General features: G+C 36.9%; 2 protein-coding genes across 3 annotated transcripts in view; both read left to right on the forward strand.

Annotated features, from left to right (window-relative positions):
• Positions 1 to 25,726, forward strand: part of LOC145694375 (matrix metalloproteinase-2-like) — a 429,459-nt gene that overhangs the window by 345,630 nt on the left and 58,103 nt on the right. The window lies entirely within an intron of this gene.
• On the forward strand, positions 15,254 to 24,408 carry LOC145694376 (uncharacterized). The gene is made up of 2 exons (XM_081770543.1): positions 15,254 to 16,622; positions 21,437 to 24,408. The coding sequence occupies exon 2, from the start codon at positions 21,448 to 21,450 to the stop codon at positions 23,428 to 23,430; it is 1,983 nt and encodes a 660-aa protein (XP_081626669.1). The 5' UTR covers positions 15,254 to 16,622; positions 21,437 to 21,447; the 3' UTR covers positions 23,431 to 24,408.

Consider the following 25,726-nt stretch of genomic DNA (forward strand, 5'->3'; position numbering starts at 1 on the left):
TTTTCTTATATATTGTTACTTCTAGTGTCGGGTGTAGAATTTTCTCATGGGTAGGTCGTGAAACTTAAGAGAAAAGAACATTATCGAATGTCAGCGACGAACTTATAAGATGTGGCTGAAATTTGTTTGTGACTCTCCCACGTATGACGTCTGCACAGGTAGATTTAAGTTTCTGCTGATTCTTTTTAGTTTTGTAATGAAATGAAATCTTTCAGGTTAACGTCCCACGATTATGCCCTTTAGGGTAGAAACATACCGAAGATACCTCGCGATCGAGGTCGAGGTTTTAAGTTGCGGTCGCTACCTCGATATTGGTACAAACACATAGATTCAAATGGGTAAGCATATGCCGAAGATGCACACTACATCGCGACCTAGAGGTCGATCACGAGGGTGAATTAATGATCGCGATGATAAAAAAAAAAAAAAAAAAAAAAAAAAAAAAAAAAAAAAAAAAAAAAAAAAAACTTGAGTTCGTTTGTACATCAGTGGAAGCATCGTTGTGCCTCGTGTTCCTATTGATTCTCCCTGTACCGATTCACGGAATAATCTTCATTTATTTAGAATTTCGTCTGCAGAGAAGTGTGTGTCTCTATGCTAGAGGTTTTGCTGTACTATTAAATTTGATTATGAAAGTCATATTAATAGAACTAGTGAGGAATGTTCCAGCAAAATGGGATAAGAAACATCATAATAGTCACGTTTTAAATAGAGAATAGAAGAAAATTAGCAGTTGAAATGGGAATGTCAGATAAGTTATTCATATTTATCTGAGAATTATACTGTAGCTTATTATAATAAGCTAGTGGCGGTTACAGGGAGTTGGTTTTCGGGCTGAAGTCTGTGAACGGTGGGATTTTTAAAGAAAAAAGCTATTGTTAATCGTATCTATACTTACAAACTCCTCGTTCCCCCAATTCCGAGATTAATAAAAAAGGGTTTCTTCTAAATTAGTTACTGATACAAGAAATACCTGTAAAGACTCATGTATCCATAGGGAGGAAACGTCGAATAATGGAATTACAGTGACGAAACGTTATTTGCTGAAGTTAATACTCCCTTCATCTCAAAACCTGAAGACCTCTCTCTCTTATATAATATTAGGAAGCGATTTGTCGCCTGAGTGCTGAAAGAAGATACTGTATTTCTTTACAAAATTGAAAAAATGTAAGTCTGATTTATTGATAGAGGTGGAAAAAGATTACTCAAATATTTTCGCGAAACGAGAGACGAGGCTTTGGCATTTCTCATGTCTCGCCCTATTTAAAAACTGTTTGATCCTTTAAATTTCAAAATGTGGTTTCGCAGTGTTTTTTTGTGCACTGACGGAATAATTTCACATGCGTCACAGTAAGGTTTCTTCTCAAGCTGACAATTTACAGCGAGGATGCGACCTCCACGCTGTGTGCGCTCTTTATCCATCTGGACCTAGACATCGAGGTAGCGACCGCGACTTAAAAAAAGAGGCCTCATCCCGGTGAAATTAAAATACCGCTAATTTTACAGTAGTTATGTGATATCTTCAAATAGATAAAAGGTAACTGAAATGTGGAACAAGAGTGCCCTAGACAATATCATTTTACATGAGATACCGTTATCACGACTCACTTATCTGCTTTCGATTTCGAGCCATTTTGATAAATTGGCATTTATTTTCGCGTTTCTAAACGGCCGAAAACAGAAAGCCACTAGGTGACTTATGATAACGGTACCTTACGCAAAATAATATTGTCTAGGGCGCTCTTGTTCCACATTTCAGTTACCTTTTATCTATTTGAAGATATTACATAATTACTGTAAAATTAGCGGTATTTTAATTTCGCCCGGGTGAGGCCTCTTAAACCTCTACCTCGACCGCGAGGTATCTTCGGTACGTCTCACCATTAGGCTAAGGGAGACGGATGGTTAAGGCAAGGGAATGATAGAAGAATTGGTAGAATGATAATGGGAAGGGCTAGTTTTATTACTGAAGGAAGCAGGAGCCATACTTCCTTTGAAATGAGACCCTTGGCCCAAGGGCGCCGATCCTGAGGGGCCAATGTGGCCGCGCCCTCAAAGCTCATATGGGCCCCCCTCTTGTAATTTGAATATACAATATTTGGCATAATTTGAGTGCAATTTGCCTTAGAATCTTCATATACGGTGTATATACCTTCTGCATCTGAATCCCCCCCCCCCCAAATTTACAGAAATCGGCGCCCTTGCCTTGGCAAAGGATTTTCGACTGGTGAGATACACAGTTAACATCTACTTGAGTGACGGCTGACACATGCCTTGCTGATTAACCCGCAACCTGGTACGTACGTATTTTTGTCGTGACACAACCTTTGGTGTTAGGAATAGCCATTATTAAGGCCGAGATAATATTACCCAATAACCCAAAGTTCGAGTTACGGTGTAGGCAGGCGGAAGCCGAAAGGAATAATTTGGATGTTTGAGTGAAGAGGAATTGAGGCAAAGAAATTAGAAAGCTAGAATGAACGGCATTCATATATATAATCTTCTAAACAAAATACTTAACCTCGTTTTATTTTGTTGCTAAGTTGTGAATTACTACTCCCTTATTTTAAACTAGAAGAATATCCGTCCTTCGCATGGGGAGAATACATTTCATTTTGAACATACAGGTCTGAATTTGGATTTAAACGGCATCGGAAGTGTCACTGTTCGTCTTAGCAGCCCGAAAATTTAAGGATTCCACACCAATATCAGTAATTTTCGATCATTTTTATATATCTACCCTCTCTCCTCGAAAATTTGATCAAGATGAGTCGTGTGGTTGAGGAATTAAGTCACAAACATAGTTTCATTTTTATTTATTTATTTAGATTAAAGCAAAGAAGTTTTTAATGGTTGCTTGAACGGCATTCATACCTGGTTTTATCTCGTTGCTAAGTTGTGAGTTACTCCCTTATTTTTAAGTTAACATTAACGTGAACCGGTCATTGGATGTTTACTACTGAAATTGATGAATGAAAGCACCTCAGAACAGCAATAATGAGCATTAAAAAGAAGATATGAAGTAGGTAGGCCTATATGATTTTGCTGCATCAAAATGTAGAAAAGTTACTTTATAATAACTTTGCTTTCTAAATGACATTTGGTGGCATTAGTTGGAAAAAAATCTTGATGACCATAATATTGCATGATGGAAAGAGATCATAATAAGCGTATGCGAGGGACGAGTCATCGTCCGCAATGACCCATTTCCTTGTTGAACTTCGACTTCATAAGGCTCGAGCTGTGCTCTAGAAACAGGCCAAAGGGGGAGAGCTAAAAGACACACACTATATACACACACACACAGTGTTGCCGGATTATGTTTTTAACAATACTTCTTGTTTAACCCGGCGTCTCAGTCAGGATGGGAATAATTAAGTCCTACCATTGATGTAGCGTTAATCGGGGAAACAAAATATGACACTTAGAAGGAGGATTGAACGTAGGTTATGAGATGCGGGCTTGTCTTGTTACTTGCACTTATTATTGATTTATATCCCGGCGAAATTAAAATACCGGTAATTTTACAGTAATTATGTGATATCTTCAAATAGATAAAAGATAGTCGAAATGTGGAACAAGAGCGCCCTAGACACTATTATTTTACATGAGAAACCGTTATCACGACTCACTTATCTGCTTTCGATTTCGAGCCATTTTGAAAATCGGCATTTATTTTCTCGTTTCTAAACAGCTGAAAACGGAAAGCCACTAGGTGACTTGTGATAACGGTACCTCACGCAAAATAATATTGTCTGGGGCACTCTTGTTTCATATTTCAATTATCTTTTATCTATTTGAAGATATCACATAATTACTGTAAAATTGGTGGTATTTTAATTTCGCCGGGATGAAGACTCTTAACTGTTTCTCAGGGCTGGATTAAAAGGAGGCGCTGAAGGTGACTAGCCCCGAGTCTCCAGCTGGACGGGGGCCTCTATTCTGATCAGAATCTCAACTTGCTATCTAAAAAGAATCAGGATGATACAACGGCATCGGAAGTGTCACTGTTCGTCTTAGCAGCCCGAAAATTTAAGGATTCCACACCAATATCAGTAATTTTCGATCATTTTTATATATCTACCCTCTCTCCTCGAAAATTTGATCAAGATGAGTCGTGTGGTTGAGGAATTAAGTCACAAACATAGTTTCATTTTTATTTATTTATTTAGATTAAAGCAAAGAAGTTTTTAATGGTTGCTTGAACGGCATTCATACCTGGTTTTATCTCGTTGCTAAGTTGTGAGTTACTCCCTTATTTTTAAGTTAACATTAACGTGAACCGGTCATTGGATGTTTACTACTGAAATTGATGAATGAAAGCACCTCAGAACAGCAATAATGAGCATTAAAAAGAAGATATGAAGTAGGTAGGCCTATATGATTTTGCTGCATCAAAATGTAGAAAAGTTACTTTATAATAACTTTGCTTTCTAAATGACATTTGGTGGCATTAGTTGGAAAAAAATCTTGATGACCATAATATTGCATGATGGAAAGAGATCATAATAAGCGTATGCGAGGGACGAGTCATCGTCCGCAATGACCCATTTCCTTGTTGAACTTCGACTTCATAAGGCTCGAGCTGTGCTCTAGAAACAGGCCAAAGGGGGAGAGCTAAAAGACACACACTATATACACACACACACAGTGTTGCCGGATTATGTTTTTAACAATACTTCTTGTTTAACCCGGCGTCTCAGTCAGGATGGGAATAATTAAGTCCTACCATTGATGTAGCGTTAATCGGGGAAACAAAATATGACACTTAGAAGGAGGATTGAACGTAGGTTATGAGATGCGGGCTTGTCTTGTTACTTGCACTTATTATTGATTTATATCCCGGCGAAATTAAAATACCGGTAATTTTACAGTAATTATGTGATATCTTCAAATAGATAAAAGATAGTCGAAATGTGGAACAAGAGCGCCCTAGACACTATTATTTTACATGAGAAACCGTTATCACGACTCACTTATCTGCTTTCGATTTCGAGCCATTTTGAAAATCGGCATTTATTTTCTCGTTTCTAAACAGCTGAAAACGGAAAGCCACTAGGTGACTTGTGATAACGGTACCTCACGCAAAATAATATTGTCTGGGGCACTCTTGTTTCATATTTCAATTATCTTTTATCTATTTGAAGATATCACATAATTACTGTAAAATTGGTGGTATTTTAATTTCGCCGGGATGAAGACTCTTAACTGTTTCTCAGGGCTGGATTAAAAGGAGGCGCTGAAGGTGACTAGCCCCGAGTCTCCAGCTGGACGGGGGCCTCTATTCTGATCAGAATCTCAACTTGCTATCTAAAAAGAATCAGGATGATACAATCATCATAAAATGGCCAAAAATATGAAACATATTCCATTTAACTGTCACAGAAAAGTATTAGGCAAAGTCAACAGGAGCCACTTATTTTTTCTAGCGCCGGGCCTCCAGATAGGTTAAAATTGTGCCGCTGTTTCTTGTGTTTGTGATGAATTTTAGATTGAAATTGAAAATGAAATGAAATTTTAACGTCGCACGATTATGCCGTTTAGACTAACAGGGATGATGTTTACGCCCGTTCGATGAATGAATTGGTCGAATGAGAGAGTGTGATAGGAAACGAAAGTACCCCGATAAACTCGACGAACACGATGTTGTCCACCACAAACTTGACGGGGATCGAACCAGGGACCCAACGTACCAGAGGTAACCGCTCGAATTTTAGGTTGAAGAGAATGGTTTGCCGACAAGATGAGACGAGGCGGAAGATAAAGTTTTCTCGTCTCTTGTCGTAAATTATGTAAAATAAATAAACAAATAAATAAATAAGTTTCAATTCTCGAAAAAATCTTTCCTAGTCTTTTTTTTTTTTCTAAATGTAGGTACAGATTTTGTACATGATTTTTCTTAATTTCATCTTAAGAGTCTTCATCCCGACGAAATTAAAATACCTCTAATTTTACAGTAATTATGTGATATCTTCAAATAGATAAAAGATAATTGAAATGTGGAATAAGAGCGCCCTAGACTATTATTTTGCGTTAGGTACCGTTACCACAAGTCGCCCAGTATCTTTTAGTTTTCAGCTGTTTAGAAACGCGAAAATAAATGCCGATTTTCAAAATTGCTCGAAATCGAAAGCAGATAAGTGAGTCGTGATAACGGTTTCTCATGTAAAATATTATTGTCTAGGGCGCTCTTGTTCCACATTTCAATTATCTTTTATCTATTTGAAGATATAACATAATGTAAAATTACCGGTATTTTAATTTCGCCGGGATGAAGACTCTTTAAGAAGTTGTCAGAATCCTCAGAGGTCTACAAAGGGTGTGATATAACATTTAATGGAGTATATTGAGTGATGACTTTGAGTATCTTTATGTAACTACAAGTTGATAAATTCTTCATTGTGTTTGTACAATCACTTTATCATCAATGTATAGTTTTTATACTATGAACTAGGTACACTAAATCGTAGATTTGGGTGAACTGGCGTTGTCCACGAGACACAGACTTCTCGTCTCGTCTCATCTCGTCTCGAAACCGATACAAGTATTATGTTTCTCGCCTCGTCTCAAATTTTAAAAGTTAACTTTTCGTCTCAGTTCTGGTCTCGTGAGCAACTTAGAAATCTAAGTTTGTCCCGACATGTCATAGAAATCTAAGTCGGTCCCGACATGTCATAGAAATTTAAGTTGGTCCCGACATGTCATAGAAATCTAAGTTGGTCCCGACATGTCATAGAAATCTAAGTTGGTCCCGACATGTCATAGAAATCTAAGTTGGTCCCGACATGTCAAAGTAGACAGGTGGCCAATTTACGAAACATTATAGAGGACGGTGATACGTAAAGGCAAATGCTGAAAAAATCGATGCATGTCTACTTTAAAGTTGCCATTTTCGAATAACTATACAGTGTAGGACAGTTTGAGCCGGCAAAAATCCATATTTCATTTACTTCCCGCGCATGGGTTCTCGGGTTCATCAAAATTTTTCTCCCATTCGCTGAATTGTGAAACTAATGTTGAAAAACGTCCTTTGGGTTTCGAGATCTTTCATAAATGGATGTGACAATCTTATGTATGGATCTTGACATCTGGGCATCCTTGTCTGGAAGTTGGGCGTGTTCGAAGTGGGGGAAAAAAAAGCAGCATGGCATACCACCGCATACCGTCTCACTTCGACCACTATATATATAGTGGTCTCATGGGAAAGTTATGGCGTCTTGACTCTGTAAGAGTCAAACAGTTCCTCACATCAGAGGAATCCTTAGCAACACACATGGTTGACCCTACCCAAGGTAATGGTCGCCATGGTTAAGATAAAGTTCAAAAATACGTACATGGTTGATCCTACCCAAGATAATGGTCGCCATGGTTAAGATAAAGTTCAAAAATACGTTGGCTACCTAAGCTAATGGTCGGCATAGTTAGGATAAGGTTGAATACCTTGACCACCGAAGCTAATGGTCGGCATTGTTGCATGGATGCGATGTATTTTTTTATACTTATACGTGAAAAAACCCACTCGATCGAAGAAGTGTAAAAGCTTTTCAGGTCTGCCATCTTGAATGAAGTTTTCTTCATTCACACTAGGCAAATACCGGGATGGTACTTACAAGTCACTGACTGCTCCCTTCCCCAATCCTTTCTTTCTTCCCTCTTATCGGATAGTGTGATCGCCGAGGGACGTAATCCGTCATATGTGATGGGCGAGCATGTCCATAGATGGCCAAAAGCCCAGAAATGTAATTCCTAAGTCTAATTTTAATGGGGATAAACCACAGCACAAACTCTTTAGACGAGAAATCTTGGAGCTGGCGTTCCGTAACACCTCTGGACTTTTCTGCCAAGATATTCGTTAATCAAGACGTACGTTTTGCCTACATTGGACCCACCATTAAATCCTACCTTATCTGGGAATTATGCGCTCTGGGGAATCCATTGCACATTGGAGAAATATGCATTACTAGCTACAGGAGTAAAAGTGAGCGGAAACACAGGGGACGTCCGCCACTTCCAAAAACACATCTGTGGTGTTCCCCAATTCGTAAAAAGATTACAATGGGCACGGGGAACGACCAATTCATGCGTGCCCCTACCTTTTCAGATTCATTTTTACTCTTGAGTTCCTTTACGCCGTTATGGATGCCCTTCCAATGTTCCTAGCGTTTGAAGAAACTTATTTGCAATTCGTTTTCCACGCGCTTGGACGGTCTTAGCTCTGAAACTATGCACTTTCCACCACAAGTCTTAAGAGTCTTCATCCCGGCGAAATTAAAATACCGCTAATTTTACAGTAATTATGTGATATCTTCACATAGATAAAAGATAATCGAAGTGTGGAACAACAACGCCTTAGACAATGTCATTTTACATGAGGAACCGTTATCACGACTCACTTATCTGCTTTCGATTTCGAGCCATTTTGAAATTCGGCATTTATTTTCGCGTTTCTAAACAGCTGAAAACGGAAAGCCGCTAGGTGACTTGTGATAACGGTACCTGACGCAAAATAATATTGTCTAGGGCGCTCTTGTTCCATATTTCAATTATCTTTTATCTATTTGAAGATATCACATAATTACTGTAAAATTAGTGGTATTTTAATTTCGCCGGGATGAAGACTCTTAAGGTATGTGAACGTTTTTTTTTTTGTTATATTTATGTGAGGAATCACCTCTTACAGTTCGTCGGTATAGTTCATTAACACTCTTTATAATTATGTGAAGGTGGTTGTTTTGCAGATGTTCTATAAACAATATTACATCTCTAAAAGGGATGCATATACACAATGTATAAGCAGATAAACAATCAGCTCATAAAAAATAAGATTAACAATTGTTCTTTGCCATTAACGACATACTTAGAGACGCAATAAGATTTTTGGATTTTCTCAAAAATACACATGAGAATTTTCCTTCAAGCATGTCATTTTGTTTATCACAGAGTGTCACTGTCTTTTTTAGCGCGATATTATTGTTGTAAAACAAAAACTAGTTTTATAATAAGTTATAATTTTGAGTTACATCTCATAATTCTGAGGTACATCTCATAATTTTGGTTTAATTTCATAATTTTTGGCTACATCTCATAATTTTTGGCTACATCTCATAATTTTTGGCTAAATTCCATAATTTTTGGCTACATGTCATAATTTTAGGCTTGAGCTACATCTCATACATTTTGCACTACAGCTCAATTTTGAGCTACATCTCATAATAATTTTGGGCTACATCTCGTAATAATTTTGGACTAAATCTTATAATTTGCGAATTTTGGGCTACATCTTATTATAATTTTGGGCTATATCTCGTTATATTTTGAGCTATACCTCGTTATAATTTTGGGCTATATCGTTATAATTTTAGGCTAATTTCATTATAACTTTCGGCTACATACCATGATTTTGAACTACATTTCTTTACTTTTGTGCTGTATGATAATTGTGGGCTATCTTTCATTATAATTTTGGAGTACATGTAATAATTTTGGGCTATATCTCATTCGCCAAAGTCTTTATCAGTTGCTAATATTATAACGAAGACCTTGGAGAGCCTATATTTCAGTTTCTTAATAGGTGACGTAGGTACAGCATTAATTGTTAAGTTTACAAAAAAAATCCATTTTCTCGAAAACTAAGCATGAAGATTTTCATTAACTCGTATAGTTTTCTTCAGGTCAATAATATACAAGGTGATTCAAAATAACACCGACAACGTTTGGAAAGTGAATCCTGACAGCAAGATCAGACAAAAAGTATAGACCAACCTGGGTGCATAAATGCTTCCTTTGGGAATTATAAGCTGCCGAAAACGTCAGAAAATGAACTTTAGAGGTCCATAGCTCCAAAACTATGGGACCTACTGCAGTCGGGTCAAGACTTGATTTAGAAACTAGTATGTGTCTTATCCAAGTATCCCAAGGTTCAAAATCCTGCAGTACTCAACGAAGCAATTTTTAAAGAGGGAGTTTGGCAACGGGCAATAATTTAAAGTACTCACCAACTACCTCTATAAAAATTGTTCCTGAAGTATCGCAGGATTTTGACATTTGGATATTTGGATGGGGCACATGCTAGTTCGTAAGTAGTCTTGACCCGACTATGATAGGTCTCATAGTATTGGAGCTATGGACCTTTAAATTTCAGTTTTTAATGTTTTCGGCAGCCTATAACTCCGTAAGGAAGCATTTGTGCACGCAGGTTGGTCTATATTTTTCTTCTTATCTTGGTGTCAGGAATCACCTCTCAAACAGTGCCGGCGTTATATATCTTTGGATATATAACTTTTTTTCCTGTTAAATACCCGTAATATTGTATAGAATTTTGTATAGCGAAAGTAATGTGTTATACTGTAATTATTGTGGTTTTAGTTTGGACAAATGCCAAAATTTGTTAACAGGAGTCAAGAGTGGAACTGTGTTGGAGCATCAGCTGAGGTGAAGGAGATGAAACTAACCAGCCTACCCATGTGGAGTGGACGAATTTGTGTTGTGGTCACTCACTCGATCTGGGTGTGATGTCCGTAATGGTCCGTCACAACCTCCTTGAGTGAGCGATCAAGGCACTTCCTGAGACGGCGCCACACACGTCAGAAAAAGACCTCAGAAGAACGATTGCATCGTTTCAAAGTTCTGTAACATTATTATTAGTTTTACATTAATTTAAAACATTAGAAATATGATAAGTAATTAGATTTAAGTTACATACGGTGTCCCATAAGTTTCCATACATAGGTAAAATACGCATTTTGGTATTCACGTCCGTCGTTGAATAGGTGGTTCTGTAGAGTGGCCTCCTAGTTTCCCGGATCTCATTGGACATAGCTTTTGTCGTTGGGGGCATTTGAAGGTCGTAGTTTATTTAAAAAAACAACATACAAAACAAATCGTTTGAAAGAAACGTTTTACGAACGCCATGACAAGCAAAGCTTTGGCTGTGTTTATACGTGTTCTTCAGTCAGCGACGCATCTAGGCTAGTTACAGCCCGGATCAAATCCCCGACCAAAGAACCAAAACGCTCCACAACTACACCTGATATTGGCAACATAGTAATTCTCGTATTTCATTTTTTTCTTCAAGTGGTAGAACTTGATTTCAAAATTGCAGTACGTAATTTAATTTTTAGTACAAGATAAAACAACAAACTTTGATTACCATTGGGGCTCAGTGGTAGAGCGTTCACCTTTGGTGCTTGAGGTCTTTGTTTCGATCCCAGCTCGCACCAAGTTAACTTTTGTGGTGGACAAACACCGTGTGCGTGGGTTACCTCGGGTTCTCCCCTTTCCTCCCACTTTCTTCATTTCACCATTTCATTCATTTCTCATCATCACAGTCTCCTTTAGCCTAGCCGGCGTAACCGTGGGACGTAAAACTCGAAGATTTAGTTTCATTTCATTTTTGATTGCCGTTATCTGAGAGTAGCATGCTTGACATATTCGTATCGTCTTATCATAATAACTGCAAATTACAATGCTTTGAAGCTAACTTTTACTCTATGGATATGATCGTAAGGTTGACGAATCGTTGCTCTAAAGTTTCTGAGGTATTTTTTTTAAATGATCTTTAGTATGTTAAAACTCCTTTCCTTGCTTGTAGTGAAATTAAATATTTGCTCAATTTTGCATCCTTCCCCCCAATCCAGCGTCCGAGGCACAAGCTCCGTTGGTCCCCCTCCCTAGTTACGTCGCTGTCTTTAGTAGGAGGAGATATACGCTTCGAAATGAGTTTTCAAAACAAAGGTAGTAACATAGACTGTATAACATAAATAAAAATAGTTCTCATAAAAAGTCCTATGTATGAAAAGTTAGAGGACACCCTGAATAATAATAATAATAATAATAATAATAATAATAATAATAATAATAATAATAATAATAATAATAATAATAATAATAATAATAATAATAATAATGTAGTAAGTAGTAAGTGACGGGAAATATCTTGATAATCTGATGTTCTTTGCAATCTGAGCCACTGAGAAAAGACAGGACTGCAATCCGTTTTCTGCATTTCTTTCAACTGAAGCGGATGGCTCCACTGTAGTCTTACTGGCAAATGCGAATTTCTCAGCACATGTAAATGATTTGATGCTTCTACTCTTTTTTATCTGTAAATTGTGAAAGTAGACAGAAAAATGTGGATGGGATTTATTAATCGTCCGTAATCTTGGGAATGCTGCAATTTCTAGTTCAGGTAATACTCATAGGAAGTTGACTACAAGTATAAATCCTAGAAGAAACGATAATGATCCAAATCATTCTATATTTTATTATTATTATGTCCAGTGGCGTACGCAAAGTTCGTCAAGGAGGGTTCAAGCTTCCAAGTTGGATGTTTGTATACAGATCTTAATATTGTTTATTCTTTCGCATATCTGGCTCGAGGAGGGATTAAAACCCCTAAATTCGCGTTGCATACCATCAGTGACTATATGACTGAATTCAATTCACTATGTACACTGTTAAAAATACTTCACTGAGAAAAAAATGTAGATGGCGTACTTAAAAAGGAAGGTTATATGCGTAATTCCTGTAGTGTTGGACTTAACGTATAGCAGACGTATAACGTATAGCAGACGTATAACTGAAAACACATGTTTTATAATACTTTATTTAAGTGTTCATCAATACCTACTTTCCGTATGAAACAATATAGGCGTCAGGATCTTACAAATAGACGTATATAACATACAGCTGAGGAATGTAACATAAGTATATGCATGTGATATACGGAAAACTGTTCGATGTCAGACATCCTGCATCGACATGCACAACATCTAAGAGCAGTGCCTATATAGCGTACGGACAACGTATGGTCCGTACTGATTTCTGTAGTAAGCAAGAGGATAGCATATATTTGTACAATATACCGCTGTCCGGAGAACGGATTTTTCTGTGTTCCTTAAATTTGAGAAACCGTTTTTATTATCTGTGTACCAAGAGTATTTTTTTCTTAGAAACGAGAGTTTGAAACCCTCATTAATGAGAAATGAAGAAAAATAGATGAGGTTGTATAAAGCAAAACGAGAAAATATACTGTTACTTTCCTTTGAATGAAAATTCCCAAGTCTCATTTCTAAGAAAATATTGTCTCGGTGCACAGATAAGAAACTGTTTCTCAAATTTAAGAAATTATTTTGAATTGTGTAGTAATGAAGGCAGACCTATGAAAATCGAGCTCCTAACTATGTATAGCCATGTGCTAAACAATTCTGATTCTTAGCAGACTAACATGTAGGCCTAATTGTGTTATAATTTTCGAATGATGAAATGACAATACGTAACATCCATTCGCTGAACAGGATTCAAATTCGGATTGAAAATGACCACAAACTCGCCAGCACCTTCTATACAAATATTCAATATGTACCCCTCTGGTGACACGACACACGTCCAGACGATACTCGAGTTCACTTTATCGAGACGGAAACATGTAACCTCGTTGTTGATTCCCTCATTACTTCCCCCACTCATACTCATACTCGAGCCCATTCCATACATTTTGTAGCATAGTCTTCTCAATTGTCTGTACTGCAGTACTAATGCGCTCTTTGAGCTCGTGCAGTACTGATGTGCTCTTTGAGCTTGACTAAGGATTGCGGTAGTGAGGCATGTAAACAAGGTCCTTAACGTACCCCCACAGGAAGAAGTCGTAGGGCGTTAAATCAGGAGATCTGGAAGACAAGGGAACAAAGCTAGGTCATTCTCAGCAATACGCTCAATCCACTGATGCGTGATGGGCCCGTGTTGTGCCCCCCTCGTGCTGCCACCTAGAATACACAATACAAATCAGTAAACCCACCTTCTGACGTCAGTAGGGGGATTAGCCTTCTATCAATTGTTCTTCAGCTTCTGCTGTATTGGATTGGAGTATGAATTAGCGTTCCTTTTCAGCAATCTGAGACGTGGTCCTATAGTTTTAAGATGGAATCTGAAACCCCGTAATGCTTTCATTCAAACTTCAAGACTCTTCCATCAGGAATCGAACCCAGGATCAGATGTACAAAATCCGGTCTGGAGTTCAGAACTTTACTATTGCGAGAACTTACACGAGTGATAGTTTTCCCAGTTTGCTGATTTTTATGTTTACACGCTTTGCATCTATACAGGCCGGTAGTCAGCCCAAAGATGTAGGGGGGAGGGGGGCCGGATCAATCATAGTTCATCATCATATTATAGTTCATTTCCAAATCTACCGTGAAAATTTTAGGGGGCCAGCAAAAATTTAGGGACGGCTCGGTCCCACTAGACCCCCCGTGGATACGGGCCTGCATCTATAGTATTGTGTCGTCGTCATGTCTTCATTGTTTTACTTCGATTCCTTTGTAAATAGCTTTACGCGAGCGCTAAAAGACGCGAATTAAATTCCGCACTGTGAATGTAATCGTTTGTAGTTAGTGCGTGGGCAAACACGTACACAAGGATATATTTCGGGAGGGGACCGAAGCTTTTGAACGTCAATATGAGGACAAATTGATAAAGATTTGTAAAATCATCTCTAAAATTAGACTAAAATTACAGAAAAGTTGGAATTTTGGGGAAGAATGGATCTCGCAGGAACCACCTCTGCGTACTTCCCTGTGCGTGGATACTTGGGTGTTGAACAATGGGGATACAGGACCGAGTTCTGCTGTTCTTCATGGGGGAACGCTTACACTATTAATTAACAGTGCTTTTATCACGAGATATTTTTTTGCTCGAGTTAAATTTTGGCACTTGGAATTTGAACAGATACCCAATGACAGTCTAATAATATTTTACTCTCAATTTTTGCAATAGCTTATCTTTGCTATATCTTTGCTATAAATTTGCTATCTCTGCTAAAATGTAGGATTTCGAAACATGGAGCGCCTGTTGCTTATACAACCTAAACCCACACGAGTTTGGTTGGTTGCAGGCGAGAAGGCGTATTGACTTCATAGCAACAAGGTTGAGCATTTTTCTTTTCGTAAGAGTAAAGGGGCCATTGGCCGAATGGAGCAAATACTGTTGCTGAAGCGGAAGTGAAGTACAGTGAAACCTCTACTAACGGACACCAGTAACGGACATCTTTTGTAATCCCCAAACACTGCAATAGGAAAAAACATATTCGCAAACCTCTCTAAAGCGGACACTCTCTAGTACGGACACGGACAGTCTTTTCTGTCTTTTATAAGTACTATTTACCTCTGTATTACGGACACCATCTCTAGAAACAAGTATAATAAAAAATCATTTTTTTCATATATATGTCACGAAGGTGTTGTATGAACATATATTTAGTTATTTTTTTTCTTTTCTTTTTCTTATTTTGTTTATCACCTTCGATGCACCTCCCCTCTTAGCAGTACTTACCTGGAATGTCACTGTATATAGTGTATATAAAGGATCGGGGTTCGATTATAAGTTAGTGTATTTCATAGTTGTTATATTATTATTTTTGAAGTCAATGTTAATATTGTATAAAAGACGAATCTTTGTTCTTTAAGCTATTGATAATGTGCCAGCCAAGAACAGGATGTAGGGTCACTGAAGGGTCACACATATGTGATGATAGTGTATGTACTTTCAAAATACTCTCTTTTGTAATGGTTTCTTTTTCAAGGAAGTAAGATAATGTACGCGTGTGTACATCACGCAGTGAGAGCATGGATTACTAAGTCCAGTTTCAAAGTCTGTATGATAGGTCTCCACGTGCATCCACGTGTCGACCTAAACTCATGTGATTATTCGATCTTTGTGCTTACGATAGTTTTATATACTAGTTGCTATACAAGGCTCGGCACATTCCGGGGAAGCACTTCGATATTGTTACTAAATTCTTCGCGGTCTGTATCGGCGACTTCTGTATCTAGCGTTACTGTATCTGAGACTACTGTATCTAGAATTACTGTATCTTGATTCGTCACAGTAACTTGTTTTATAACATCTTGTATTTTCGTCTATCTTATTAACGACATTTTTACATCGTATATTCTTATATTTTATCGTATCTGGTGTCTTGTTTTCTATCTGAAGTGGAACTTTAATAATTTTACTGAAAGAACAGTCAGTGAGATTTTGTAGTTGTTTGTTGTGGAATTTGTAACTTCTGTTTTTCTCATTAACTTCAATAAACTTATCACGCCTACCAAAAAGAGATCCTATTTTATTTGAAGAAAAAGAAGAACCTGCGCGAAACGCAAACGTTAATCATACAACAGGAAAATAAAGTGGTGGCAGCTAGGCAGGATCTCAACCGACGTACTCGAAGTTCGATTCCAGTGCACGTTCCACAGTTACTAAGTTGAACATTCATCATTGTAATCAGAGTTCGTTCTTCGACACGAAGCTGATACATTTTAAAATATCGTTACGTCCAGATACAGACCGCACTTCGTCGAGAATACCTTTTTTACTGTGAGTGCAAGAAGCTTGCCTGTTCAAGGTGTAGCGGATACCTCGGCGTACACACCGTTCCAGTGTTCCAGTTTTATTGCAACCAGTTCCAGAGATCCAGTAAGCAGTACCATTCTCAAGTGTGGCTGGTCCCAGTTGAGCAACATTCCAAGCCGAGATCTTGTGGAAATCCAGAGGCCTCATCTTTAAACCAACATCGGAAAAGTACCAGGATCGACGCCAGCAGCACCCCCCATCACAGGAAATTCAAGGTTGGTTACAATTTTCATTGCTTGTTTGAACTTCCAAAATTTTCAAGTGTTACGCCTGGAGATAGAAAAGGTTTGTTCTTTGGTCACCGCGGTTGTTGTTTACTTGTGAAGTGAATAACGTAAAATCAAGACAAGAACAGTCAAAGATAGAAGGCTTTAGTATTCACCGTTCCTCTAGGGAAGGATTAAAATATATTTCATTCGTTTAATCTTGGGAATACTTGGCAAAACAGAAGGTGTAAGAAAGGTATTGTCGCTAACAAAATTTCTGTAAATTTAAATTGTATAGTTTAACGTAAGTACTAATTGCCAATGGCTACCGGTGGTAGTGCTGATTCTTCAGATACAGAAGTAGAGTATTGTAGTGTGTCAGAAGCACTAAAGTTAATTTCAGTACCATTTTCGGGAAAAAGAGAAGCATTAGAAGAATTTCTGTCTAATGTAGATGCTGCTTTTGAATTGGTTGACCCAGCTAAGCATAGTACCCTTTTGAAATTTGTTAAAGCAAAAATAACTGGGGATGCTAGATCTAAATTGTTAGTTAGAAAAACCACTACTACGTGGGAAGCTGTTAAACAAATATTAATAGAAAATTATTCCATTAGACGAACTATTGATTTTTATGCATGCCAGCTTTTTAGTGCTAGACAAACCAAAGCTGATTCAATTGCTTCATGGGCAAGTAAAGTAGATACTCTTCAAAGTCAATTACGCGAAGCCGTTGCTCGTGTTATAGATGCATCTAAATTGCCAGGAGCTATAGCACTTGTTGAAATTTTAGCTAAAGCGAGTTTTATTCAGGGGCTAACAAATGACAGAATTCAGATGATTGTACGATCTAAAAGCGATGATGATACATCCTTAGGATATATTATCGAACTCGCTCTAGAAGAAGAAACACAGATCACTTCCCACACTTCTCTCCCCTTTCCAAATGTAAATAGTAAGAAAGCTCAAAAGAAAGAATTAGTATGTTACCTATGCCATAAGCCTGGTCACACCAAAGCTCAATGCAAATTACAGAAAAGAAAGGAAAGAGGAAATTCTTCTAATCAGTTTATGAAAACGGTACACGTTTGTGAAATTTGTCCTGAGATCGCCGCGAGAGGCACAGGATGTGTTAATGGAAATTCTCCTGAGATCGCCGCGAGAGGCACAGGAGGGGTTAATTGTAATTTTTCCGAGAGCGCCGCGCGAGGCACGGAAGGTTATAGCAATTGTTTGCATGTTGCTAGTAAAGTAAATACTAGTGGAAATGAGAGAATTTGTGATAAAGAACAAAGTTCTCTGCATTTTAATGAAGTAAAAGCCTGCAGTAGTCAGATGTGCTCAAGTTGTAATGGTCAGGGAAACCGCAAATGGATGTAAATGAGCAACCTGTTTGCATCTCAGATAACACGAAGGGTTGCATAGTAACAAATCAAGAAGAAGGTACTATTACGGCATTCATTAAAGAATTGCATGCTGATGCAACTTTTCTCTTAGATACAGGCAGTGACTTAAGTCTTTGGCAAATCCATGCACTTCCATGCAGTTTTAGAAAGAATATTGATACAACACAAACTGTGACATTGAAAGGATTAAACAATGTTAAAACTAGGTCACTAGGTACTATTTATCTAACGTTAGTGATAAAAGGAGTAGAATTCTCACATAAATTTCATGTTATTTCTGAAGGATGCTTATCGGAAGACAGACACATTCTTGGTCGTGATTTTTTGAAACAAAAAAATTGTTTGTTAGAATTCCATCCTCCCCCTCCTCCTCCCTTGTCAACACAAGCTTGCCAGAAACTTGACCTTAAGGGCAGCGATAAGCTTATACTACCGTTGACATATAGTATTCCAGCTCGATGCGAGAAGCTAGTTTTTGTTCCCACAAACAGCACAGGAATTGGAATTGTAGAAAAACGAGAAATTAAACCGGGTGTTTTTCTTTCTTCTTGTTTGACAGTAGCGAAAGAAAATAAATGCATAGCTAGTGTGTTAAATGTAAATTCTTCAGTAGAGAATATTACCTTAGATCCGATAGACTTAGAGAAATTAGAAGAAAACCATGTTTTAAATATTCAGTGTGAAAAAGACAGGGTTCCACAAAAGTCAAATTCAGAAAGTTTAACTGAACGTTTAAAATTACTTCATAAGCTTTTAAGGCTAGGTCATTTACCACCCAAAGAAAAAGAAAGTATACTTGAACTTTGCGATGAATTCAATGATGTTTTCTTTCTACCAGGAGACAAACTAACTGCTACAAATGTTCTTGAACATGAAATTGTTATTGATCCTAAACATGTAGGCAAAATTGTTAACAAAAAGAATTACCGAGTGCCAGAATGTCATAAGGAAGAATTAAATAGACAAATAGAAGAGTTGTTAAAACAAGACATTATAGAAGTCTCAACTTCTCCTTGGAACAGTTCTATTTTCCTTATTCCAAAGAAACTCGATGCATCAGGAAAACAGAAATATAGACTAATAGTCGATTATCGATCTGTCAATGATCTATGTGTCCATTCGTCCTTTCCGTTACCTAACATAGACGACATTTTGAGTAATTTAGCCAATGCGCGTTACTTTTCCAGTTTAGATCTCCATAGTGGGTACCATCAATGCTATATTAGGGAAAAGGATAGACCTATAACTGCGTTCAGTACACCTGAAAATCATTATCAATTCAAGCGACTTGCTTTCGGTCTGGCGACAGCACCGGCCACTTTTCAAAGATTGATGAATACAGTGTTAGCAGGGCTGACAGGTACGAGTTGTTTCATCTACCTGGATGATTTAGTGGTCTTCTCTAGTTCTTTAGAAGAGCATAATAGTAGATTACGTGAGATTTTGCAAAGATTTCGCAAAAGCAATTTGCAGTTAAGTGTAGATAAGACTGAATTTTTGAAGCCAGAATTAACATACTTAGGACATGTCATTACACCTAACGGAGTAAAACCAGATCCAAGATTAGTGGAGAAAGTTCAGAACTTTCCTGTTCCTCAGAATAAGAAACAAATTAAGGGATTTCTAGGACTTACTGGATATTATAGGAAATTTCTAAAAGACTACAGTAAAATTGCTTTACCCTTAACGTCCTTATTAAAAGAAGACGTCCAGTTTTCTTGGGGAATCAAACAACAAGTTGCATTTGATTCTCTTAAAGAGAAATTGACAACTCCTCCGATTTTGCAGTATCCTGATTTTAAAAAGCCTTTTATAATCACATCGGATGCTTCGGCATTTGCCTGCGGAGCTATTCTCTCACAGGGTGAAATAAACAAAGATCTTCCAATTGCGTATGCTAGTAGAGTTTTCAATAAAGCAGAGAGATCGTACTCAGCGACTGAACGGGAACTGGCGGCTCTAGTGTGGGCTAGCAAAGTTTTTAGACCGTACATTTACGGAACAAAAGTAACTTTTGTCACAGATTGCAAGCCACTAACGTGGGTTTTTAGAGTACAAAATCCGACATCTAGACTTTTAAAATGGAGAATACTTTTAGAGGAATATCAATACGAAATTGTGTATAAGAAAGGAAGCTTAAATACAAATTCTGACGCCTTGTCACGAATGTATTCTTTAGATGTTATTGAAGAAGAAGATAGGGTATCAAATTGTGATTCACAACAGAAAGAAAAAGCTGAAGCTTTAGACTTAGAAACGAAAAACAAAATTTTAGAAGAGTTTCATACCCAAATTCTAGGTGGACATATAGGAATGAATAGATGTTATGAAAAGATTAGGAAGTACCTTTCTTTAAATAATATTGACATTAAAGAATGGCCAAAACTGAAGGAAGATGTTGAAGATTACATAAAAGGGTGTGAAATATGTCAAAAGAATAGAAACACACAGCAAAAGGTAAAAATGAAGATGGTAATAACTGACACGCCCAGTACAGTTTTTGAAAAGGTCTCTTTAGATTTAGTCGGGCCTCTCCCAGAAACTTTAGAACACAGAAACAAATATTTATTGACTGTACAAGATAACCTTTCAAAATTTGTTATTGCAATTCCCATCCCTTCTCAAGATGCTGATACAATCAGCAAAGCCTTTGTCGAGAATGTAGTGCTAAAATTTGGCATTCCACACAGTATATTGTCTGATTGCGGAAGTAATTTCTTAAGCGATGTCTTCACGCGTATTTGTAAATTGTTACAAATAGAAAAACTACATACAACCCCATACCATCCGGCATCGAATGGTGGTATAGAAAAATTCCATCAGTCTTTAAAATTTTTCTTGCGATGTTATGTGGCAGAAAATCAGAATAATTGGGATGAATTAGCATCATATGCTACTTTCTGTTATAATACCACTCCTCATAGTTCCACTCAATACACTCCCTTCGAACTGTTATTCGGGAAACCTGTAAATGTACCAGGTGTATTACAAAGAAAACCCTCTGAAGTTGTATACAATTACGATGATTATGTAAAACAGTTGAAACACAAATTGCAGGAGATGCACGGATTAGCTAGAGCAAACCTCATTGACAAAAAGGAGAAAAGTAAAGAATATTATGATAGAAACGAAAACGAATGCATTTTTCAGAAAGGAGATAAAGTGTTATTATATGATGAGTCAGTCCGCCGCGGCAGATCAAAGAAACTTGACAGTCTGTGGCGGGGACCGTACGATATAATTCGAACAAAAGGTGTAAACTGTACCTTAAAGGTTGGCAAACAAGAGATGACTGTGCATGCCAATAGATTAAAGATGTATTATTAAGTAACTCAAATTCTTCATGTTATCTTGTAAAAAAAAAAAAAAAAAAAAAAAAAAAAAAGTAAGGAAAGTAAAATAACGTTTCTATATTTACAGGATTGTTCAAAATGATAGGACTTAAAGCTATTCTACTGGTTTCTCTTATATGTAGTAGTCTAGAGCTTGGAGCACGCATAAAGAAATTTGAAAATACGGCAGGTATTTATTATGACTCTTTAGGAGAGGTTCAGTTATATAATACTTACTGGCAATTGGTCTCTTACGTTAACTTAACTAAGCTAGATATAAGCTTTCGTAATTTGGAAACTTACGTAGATAGGACACAAAACCTGTGTAGACACTCAGTGGTGAAATCAAATAAAACAAGTTGTGCTACAGTGTTCGTAAATCAAGTCTTGACTAAGGTATCTGATATCAAAGAGGTTAAGGAAATAATAAAAGAAGTAACAAAAATTTCTTCGCAAGAAAGTAGAAGAAAACGAGGGTTAATAGATGGTATTGGTCACCTTGCTAAATTTCTATTTGGCACCTTGGACGATGAAGATGCCAATTATTACACTCAAAAAATCAATAAATTAGAAAAAGAACAATTAGATTTCTTGAAATTGAGTAAAGAGCAGATGACTATTGTTAAATCTACCCTTCAAGGTATTAATAACACTCTTCATACAGTAGAAACTAACGAAAATATTTTGAGTCAAGGTTTAGAGCATATAAGTAAAGAGATATCAAAAAGAGAGAGACATTTAAATGAAGCATTTTTGGATTTAAATTTAAAGTATACAATAAATGAACATATCGCAAAAGTTGAAAGGTATTTAAGAGATTTAAAGGATCAGTATGAAATTGTTTTGCAAGCAATTTTAAATGCACAGAAAGGTGTATTACAGCCTCACATAATCACTCCTTATCAAATAATCCAACATTGGAAGGCTAGTCAAAGTGACCTCCATAGTGCGTTATCTTTACCAATTGGGACAAGTACTAGGAATAGTTACTTGTTATTGAAAATAATTAATTTAGATGTGTTTATCAATAATGGAATATTAGCCTATGTAATTCGTCTCCCTTTGACAGATTCCATTCGTTATCTAGTATATAAGTTAACTCCCTTCCCCACTAAAATAAAGAATACAACAAATAAGTTTGTTTTTATTCAACCTGAAAAACCTTACCTTTTAGTTGATTCAATTAAGCAATATTACGCAAAAATGACTGAAATTGAGTTCAATAAATGTAAGATTCTTAAACAAGATTGGTTTTTGTGTAAACAAACGTTTCCTATCTTGTCTAGTCATATAAATCAAGAGTGTGAAATGAAATTATTACAATATGTTCATTATGTTCCCATGGATTGTAATAAACATGTGATACAAATTGATCATTGTATATTCGTAACCTTAAATAATAATGAGTGGATTTTTGCTGCTCCACAGGAAGAGAAAATGACAATATTATGTAATGGATTTGAACCTTATGATTTAATTCTAACAAATTCAGGTATTATTCATCTAGATAATAATTGTAAAGCTTATGGTTTGAAGGCGATCCTCCAAACACAAACATGGTATGAAACCAATGTTACAGGTAAAGACTTTACTCCGAAATTAAATCTTACTGATAATTGTTGTGAAATATTAAATTCTCATATATACTTGGAAGATATGCAAATTAACCTACCTATTCAACATGTAATTAATTCGGTTAGTGACTTAAAGGTAGCAAGCCATAAAATTCAGGAAGTAGAAAAGAAAATAGATGATGAACAATGGAAACTACTTCATTCCGAAAAGGTAACCCATCTCTCGTGGTTTTCATATTTTGGTACAGTTCTGATAACTCTAATATTAATATTTTGTTGTTGTTACCGATGTAAATGTTTTCGCTTTTTCAAAAGGTATTTTGATGATGATAGTTGTTGTAAACAAATATGCATTAAACCTTTTATTATTACCAAAATAAATCAAAAACAAGATACCACTGAGCCTGTAGTCATGTCAAAAATTGCTGAGCAGCTTACTGAGATTACAGATGAGTTACAGGTAGCTGTTCCCCCTAAGAAAAGTCCTAATCTACGTAAGGAAAGGTAAAAAGAAAATCTTTTAATGTTTCATATCAGACTGTGAATTTTCAGTATCCAAATTCGCAACCAAATTCGCAATTTGATATGAAAATTCAAAAAAGGAGGGAGGTGTTGTATGAACATATATTTAGTTATTTTTTTTCTTTTCTTTTTCTTATTTTGTTTATCACCTTCGATGCACCTCCCCTCTTAGCAGTACTTACCTGGAATGTCACTGTATATAGTGTATATAAAGGATCGGGGTTCGATTATAAGTTAGTGTATTTCATAGTTGTTATATTATTATTTTTGAAGTCAATGTTAATATTGTATAAAAGACGAATCTTTGTTCTTTAAGCTATTGATAATGTGCCAGCCAAGAACAGGATGTAGGGTCACTGAAGGGTCACACATATGTGATGATAGTGTATGTACTTTCAAAATACTCTCTTTTGTAATGGTTTCTTTTTCAAGGAAGTAAGATAATGTACGCGTGTGTACATCACGCAGTGAGAGCATGGATTACTAAGTCCAGTTTCAAAGTCTGTATGATAGGTCTCCACGTGCATCCACGTGTCGACCTAAACTCATGTGATTATTCGATCTTTGTGCTTACGATAGTTTTATATACTAGTTGCTATACAAGGCTCGGCACATTCCGGGGAAGCACTTCGATATTGTTACTAAATTCTTCGCGGTCTGTATCGGCGACTTCTGTATCTAGCGTTACTGTATCTGAGACTACTGTATCTAGAATTACTGTATCTTGATTCGTCACAGTAACTTGTTTTATAACATCTTGTATTTTCGTCTATCTTATTAACGACATTTTTACATCGTATATTCTTATATTTTATCGTATCTGGTGTCTTGTTTTCTATCTGAAGTGGAACTTTAATAATTTTACTGAAAGAACAGTCAGTGAGATTTTGTAGTTGTTTGTTGTGGAATTTGTAACTTCTGTTTTTCTCATTAACTTCAATAAACTTATCACGCCTACCAAAAAGAGATCCTATTTTATTTGAAGAAAAAGAAGAACCTGCGCGAAACGCAAACGTTAATCATACAACAAAGGAAGCAATGTGACATTTAGCTTCCTCAACTGTCTGCTCAGCAACCCAGATGAAGCGTCTCTGTTTAGTAACATTCTCATGTCCTTTGCATGTATCCCACTTCCACTCAAGCTGTTTTAGACACAAAAGTGATTGACAGTTGCCCGACGTTTGGGATGACATGTTATGCTACTGTCCTTCTGGAATCTCTGACCAAGCAGAAGACAAGTTTGGTATTTTTTCCCCGCGGGTACGCATATTGCCTGAAAAAAGACACTTCTGGACTGCAATTAACCCACAAATAAAGCGACATACTGAAAACGTAGTAATTAGTGATAAGTGAAAAGTGCAGAGAACTATAGCATCTTATTTCAGTGTTGTGCCTCGAATATAGGGTATTGGATGGCGGATGATAATGCAGGTGTCGTAACATTAGGTAGTATTCGTAAATACACGATTCATACATTTTTTTTTTAATTACATATCACCTTGATTACTAATTTATGTAAGAAAATATTGAAACTTCTTTAAGGCGAACACCTATAGCGGACAATTTTTGATTTCGCTTTAGAGAGGTTTCACTATAGTTGCTTTAAATTGCTAGCATGTAGGCTAGGGCTAATACCCAAAGTAGATGTATGTTTTAAACACGGAAACTAAAAATAAATTTAAGGTTAAGATTGGTTAAGTTAGTGTTTTATTGGATATGTTAAGTATAAGTAAAAGTAAGCAAAAATATAGGCCTATTTATTATTACGGAACAGCCAGTTGGGAGAATCTTTGACACTCTCAGGTAGGACAGGGGGTCGCGGTGGCTCAGTGGTAGAGCGTTCACCTCTGGTGCTTGGGATCCCAGCCCCGCCAAGTGAACTTTGTGATGGATAGACAGTGTCCGTGGGTTTTCTCGGGGTTCTCCCGTTTCCTCCCACTTTCTTCATTCCACCATTTCATTCATTACTCATCATCACCGTCTCCTTTAGCCTAACCGGCATAACCGTGGGACGTAAAACTCAAAGGTTTCATTTCATTGTTTCAGATAGGACACAGACAGTCTTATTTTCTTCCGGTCGTTTAATGACTTACGTGACAGATATGAAATAACACTCTGCGCAGTTTGAAAATAATTCTGCGCACAATGGACAGCATCGTTTCCCCATAGAATATGGTTGTCATAAGTCACTGTTAAATCACCACACACAATAATTGCATGTTGAAAATGAGATCTTTCAGTTTTACGTCCCACGATTATGTCGGGTAGGGTAAAGAAGACGG

The sequence above is a fragment of the Thermobia domestica genome, chromosome 9 (genome assembly GCF_964235325.1).
Source record: "Thermobia domestica chromosome 9, izTheDome1.hap1.1, whole genome shotgun sequence".
Classification (NCBI taxonomy): Eukaryota; Metazoa; Arthropoda; class Insecta; order Zygentoma; family Lepismatidae; genus Thermobia; species Thermobia domestica.